Source organism: Crotalus tigris, unplaced genomic scaffold (assembly GCF_016545835.1).
Source record: "Crotalus tigris isolate CLP2741 ecotype Arizona unplaced genomic scaffold, ASM1654583v1 scf7180000017644.4837335, whole genome shotgun sequence".
Taxonomy (NCBI): Eukaryota; Metazoa; Chordata; class Lepidosauria; order Squamata; family Viperidae; genus Crotalus; species Crotalus tigris.
Genome location: NW_024096536.1, coordinates 201,169 through 207,213, shown reverse-complemented (window position 1 = coordinate 207,213; position 6,045 = coordinate 201,169). Strand labels below are relative to the sequence as shown.

General features: G+C 37.5%; 1 protein-coding gene across 1 annotated transcript; it reads left to right on the top strand.

Moving 5' to 3' along the window:
- Positions 1-299: 299 nt before the first annotated feature.
- On the top strand, positions 300-5,796 carry KCNJ4 (potassium inwardly rectifying channel subfamily J member 4). Its single transcript, XM_039335460.1, has 2 exons — positions 300-418; positions 4,461-5,796. The coding sequence occupies exons 1-2, from the start codon at positions 381-383 to the stop codon at positions 5,794-5,796; spliced, it is 1,374 nt and encodes a 457-aa protein (XP_039191394.1). The 5' UTR covers positions 300-380.
- The last annotated feature ends 249 nt before the right edge of the window (positions 5,797-6,045 follow it).

Genomic DNA, 6,045 nt, shown 5'->3' with positions numbered 1-6,045 from the left:
AAATCCATAACATGGATTATCTGTTTGGGCAATGCATGTTATATAACACTGAAAATGTGTTTTTGTTTATCCAGGTTTGGGGTTTAATAAGTTGTAGGAACATAGCCTATATATTCCTTCCTGAATTCTGTGCTAGAGGAAAGATGAAAAATTAATAAATAGAGACAACAATACAACTGGGATTTTATTGATTAGGGCTTTTTTTTAGTTGCTGTGATTTTTCTTCTGCATTTTTTGCTTCTAATCTAGGTATCTATTCCTTAATGAAAGGAACTGAAGCTTTTACAGCCCCAGGACACCATTTGTGTGTGTTCAGTGTGTGATACTCCCAATCATACACAACATCGGAAGCTGTTCAGCTTTATAGTAAGAAGTACCTCATGATAAAACGAGTCATGGGCAGCATCCGGGTAAACAGGTGAGTAACATCTCCCATCCAATTTTTACTGCTCTGTAGCCACCTTAATTTTCTGTGGGCTATACGGCTCTCCATCCCTATTGTCCAATTAGGTATTTAAAATGTCTACAAATTATATGCTGAGGCACAGTCATGGAACTCACAGCACAGGTTCTAACCGCATGAATTGTATGGCAGGAATTCTTGTATTTAGGACTTAAATCCAAAGTACTTTTTCTCTCTATATCTCTCTCTCTCTCTGCCTCTGTTTCTCTCTCTCTCTCTGGAACACACACACACACACACACACACACACACACACACACATTTTGTTGTTGTTATTATAAATAACCTCCAGGAAGGCTAACAAAAAAAAGTGATCTCCAGACCTTATCCTTGACAACCACATCACCAAAGGCAAAGATTTGTCTGAATAAAAATGCTTTTGCCACTCAATAGAATGGAAACTAAAATGAAGCTGTTCAGGTATGAGAGGTTGTGGGAAGGTGGGAGATGAGGCATTTGTAGGTTCAGGATTGTCAGGTCTAGCTAGTAACACAGATTTCAGGAAAGCATATTAATATCTACCTCTGGGGTATGAACTGAGTTTTAAAAATGTAAGAATAAATCTCCAGTTATAGTCATTTAATGATTCTTTGAAACACTTTTTTTCATATAATCTGACTTGAGTTGATTCTTCTGGAATAAACCCTCAAGTGCCTCCTCTCCTGCTTTCCCACAGCTTCTCATAGTAGGTTGCCTTTAGTAGGGAACTCCAGAACATTTGAATAGCTGTAAGATTTAGCTATGAATTTCTTTTTTACTTAAATTATTTTTAATATTTGACTAATCAAATGGCAATCAAATCAGTTTTAGAAAATGGTTCTAGAAAGTATTTATGGAAGGCTGGATTTATTCAACATGCTTAACTATGTTGGATAACTAACTCATTTTCTTAGTTTGTTTATACCATATAAGCTATAAAAACCTAATGATAATTCATGTTTTGCAAATGCCACTCCTACATCTTCACCTGACCAGGTGATGTGTCTTGTATAACCAAAGCCAGTACATTTGCAGAGCTTTAGGACTAATTGAGCTTGATTTGTATTTTAATAATCCCATTGTTTCATGGGAATTATCTGCAATCAATATAGGGGATATATCTGAATTAGATTTAACTATTAACATTCTAACTATTCTGTGCTGGATTCTCTCTACCTCAGTAGCTGAATTTAAACAATTTCTTTTGCTAGGCGTGTTTTCGTTGGAGTGGTACACATTGTGCATATTATTCTTATTATTTGTTATAGCTGCCCTGCTCAGAGAAAAATTGAGTCCTCAATAGATCTGTCTTCTATGAATTTATCCCATCTCCTTTTTAATTTATCCAAGTTAGTGGTCATTACTATGTCATATGTAATTAATTCTGCATAAGTTTAAGTATAAAGATGCATTTTACTACACACATGCGCAGTGTAAAGATCACTTTCTTTTGTTTACTCTAAATTTCCCTTCAGTTAATTTCATTGGATGACCCTATTCCAAGTGTTTTGAAAGTGAGAGAAAGCCTTTATTCTGTCCACTTTCTCCATGCTTTCCATAATTCTGTACATCTCAATTATTTTCCCATTTTGTTAAACTTATTCTAAGCTCAACAGTCCTAAATTTTAAACTTTTTCTCATAAGGAAGATCTTTGAGTTTTTTAGTTTCAACATTAAAGGCTCATGGTCATGAAAATGCTCAGCAGAAATATTTACAAACCAGATTTCTGTTCCAGATGTGGCTTCCTATAGCTGAATCTAGAAAGAAAGAACCCTAAATAAAAGTACAGGCTAATAGTCAAACAACATGGGATAGCAGGGAAAGCAGGACTGGTGTATATACCCAACCACCCCCTCCACATTTCTGAAAAGCTAGATCTCCCATGGAAGCTTATCCAGATCAAGTTCATCTAGAAATGAGTTTTGTTTCAACCTTGCAGGATTTATGTCTCAGCAAAAATAGTCTGTTACCTGCTATCAAGAGATACAGCATTGAAAAAAGACAGTAAGATCAAGGACTCACATTTCACTAAGTTCTAGTTCATATAAATAGTATAATGAATAAATAGAGGTTGCAATACACAATCAAAATCAAACAGATCACAGAATGAATTACGGTAATGCAATACATGAACTATTAAGATTTGCTGATATATCAGTCTGGCTTTGTCCCTAACTCAAGCCCAAGAAGCACTGTTTTAAATTTATGGCATTATATCTTTGATTTGTAGAAAGAGTAATTCTATAACAACATGATATAAGCACTTCTGCTTGGAAATTCAGTCAAGTTTGTAAAGTGTTCTGCTGAAACAAACAGCAAACAAAACAGATTAGAAATATTTTGATCTTAAGATATTTGGCATTACAAAAAAAAAGTTTTGGCAATTAATCTCTTATACATTGTCTCTGTGTCTCTTCTCTGTCTCTGTCTCTCTGCCAAGGTACTTTTAAGATATCAATGATACACATCTTATGTTCAAATGATGTCAGGCAGAACTTTCTGTGATGAAACCACCCAGCAGCATTTCTCAGCTATGGGAAGAATGAATACAGAAAGAGTGGAAAATTTTGAAGAAGGAGATAAAGGCTAGTCACAGCTCTTGGGGAGAGGGAGTTTCTTTCAGGATATCTGGCAACTCGTTGTCTCTTGATCTCTAATTACACCTTAGGTTTTAGATATGGGATGCTGGGAAACATACTTGTTGCTGTAGCAACAGGATTGTCTAAAACTCTGGAAGTGTATAAACATTGTCACAGATGCACAATTAGATCAACAAATGCAAACCGAATAGAAAATAGAAACTTCCAGCCTTATGCAATTCTGAGCTAAAATGTTACAAAACAGTATTCATATGGCTTCATCTATCCCAACTTTGTGTCCTCAGATGTGTTGGAATATAACTCCCATCAACTATAGCCACTGTGGCAATGGTAATTTTGGTTGGGTACAATGGGAATTATAGTTATATAATTATAGTACACCTGAAGTCTGCTCTAGTGGGTCCTGTTAATTACAGGTCAAATCTTGGAAGCAACCAACTTCAACTTTTTTGTTGGAGAATGGTATATTCATACCAATCCCAGAAATCAAATGTCTTGAACAGCTAAGTGGACATCTTAATAGAGCATTATTCTTCATTGCTTTAAACAAAGACTTTTTATTCAGACAATATGGAGATTATTGTTTTAAACTCTTGTAATCAAACATACTGCAACACTGCAGAGAGAATAACTCATATGTCTTAAAGGCTTAGGGGGGTGAGTCCTAAAACTCCTATTTTTAAGATTATTTTAATGGCTTTTTTCTCTTTCTCATACCAAACATAATATATGCAGTATTTTTTTTAAAGATAATCATCAAAAACTGCAGGAAATAGAACATTATTTAATTGCAAGTATTCTGAACTTGGAGTGATTCACCCTTCTGTATTTTTGCACAGTACACATGAATGTCAGTGCTATATGACTTTATTAGTAATGCTAAATCTACAGTGTGTATGCCACATATGTAAAGGGTCATATACAGAAGCATCAGACATCTGGGATGGTTTAAAAAATGAGATACAGGTTGTCCTCAATTTATGACCACAATTATATCCAAAATTTCTGTTGCTAAGCGTGACATTAGCTAAATGAATTTTGCCTCATTTTACGACCTTTCTTTGTTAAGTTAGTAACATGATTGTTAAGTGGCTTCCCCATTGATTTTGCTTGATAAAAGGTCTCAAAAGGGGATCACATGACTCCAGAATACTGCAATCATCATAAATATGAACCAGTTGTCAAGAATCTGAATTTTGATCACATGAGATGCTGCAATAGTCATAAGTGTGAAAAATGGCCATAAATCATTTTTTTCAGTGCTGTTGTAACTTTGAAACATTACTAAATGAACGGTTGTAAATTGAGGACTACCTGTACTGGGTTTGGGTGTATAAGCACTCACAGTGCTTTTTTGAGAAATCACAACTTGTCTTCCTCCCACTTTTTAATTATCACTTTTTTCCCTGTTCATAAGGTACAGCATTGTTTCCACTGAAGAGGATGGGCACAAAGTCTCTTCTCTTGGCAGCCTTAATGAACACAGTCGTAATGGGAAAGGTCATGCTCCTCGACGGAAACGACGTAACCGTTTTGTCAAAAAGAATGGCCAGTGCAATGTCTACTTTGCTAACCTAAGCAACAAATCTCAACGTTATATGGCTGACATTTTCACTACTTGTGTGGACACTCGTTGGCGCTACATGCTCATGATCTTTTCAGCAGCTTTCTTGGTCTCATGGCTATTCTTTGGTCTGTTGTTTTGGATCATTGCCTTCTTCCATGGTGACTTAGATGTCCCAGGTGCAGGAAGTGGCTCCGTTACTACGAAATTCTGCATCAAACATGTCAATGGGTTCTTGGGAGCTTTCCTCTTCTCAGTGGAGACCCAGACAACCATTGGTTATGGTTTCCGATATGTGACTGAGGAATGCCCACTAGCTATCATGGTGGTTGTGATACAATCCATTGTAGGCTGTGTTATTGATTCTTTCATGATTGGCACCATCATGGCAAAAATGGCACGTCCCAAGAAAAGGGCCCAAACCTTACTCTTCAGCCATCATGCTGTCATCTCTCTACGGGATGGCAAACTCTGCCTCATGTGGCGGGTGGGGAATCTAAGGAGGAGCCATATTGTGGAAGCTCATGTTCGGGCCCAGCTTATAAAACCCTATATAACAGCAGAAGGTGAGTATCTTCCAGTAGACCAGAGAGATCTGAATGTGGGCTATGACATTGGCCTTGACCGTATCTTCTTAGTGTCTCCCATTATTATTGTTCATGAGATCGATGAGGAAAGTCCACTCTATGGGATGGGCAAGGAAGAACTGGAGAGGGAGGACTTTGAGATTGTTGTTATCCTTGAGGGTATGGTGGAAGCAACAGCCATGACCACTCAGGCTCGTAGCTCCTACTTGGCTAGTGAGATCCTTTGGGGCCATCGTTTTGAGCCTGTTGTCTTTGAGGAGAAGAAACATTATAAGGTGGACTATTCACGTTTCCACAAGACTTATGAGGTGGCTGGAACCCCTTGTTGTTCTGCTCGAGAATTACAGGAGAGCAAGATTACCATCCTGCCTTCACCTCCTCCACCTCCTAGTGCCTTCTGTTATGAGAATGAATTGGCTCTTCTCAGCCAGGATGAAGATGAGGAGGATGACTTGGATGTTGGAGTAGATTTGGGAGGAGATCCAAAGGATGATGCAGGAGTCATACCAATGATGGAGTTTGGAAGCCATATGGATCTGGATCGATTGCAAGTCTCCATTCCTCTGGATGCACTCTCATACCGTAGGGAATCAGCCATCTGAACTGCAATCTTGATTTTCATCCCACTTATAATCCCTAAATGATTCCTTACTGCTCTAGCATAAGCTTTTGGTTGGAAAATCCTTATTGTGCTTCTACCAACTATTGAATATATTTAGACATGACACTTGTCTGGTGTTGGACAATACAAGCTTCCTGCCATGCAGTTATCAATTGGTTTTAAATATCCTGAATTTAGAACAGAACCAAGGTCATTTCTCCTCATTTTCACACTTCTCTTTTCTGTGGCT

Coding starts and splice junctions, on each gene's coding strand:
- KCNJ4 (XM_039335460.1), top strand. CDS start 381: ATGATAAAACGAGTCATGGGCAGCATCCGGGTAAACAG. Junction 419..4,460: donor GGCAGCATCCGGGTAAACAG/GTGAGTAACATC, acceptor CCTGTTCATAAG/GTACAGCATTGTTTCCACTG.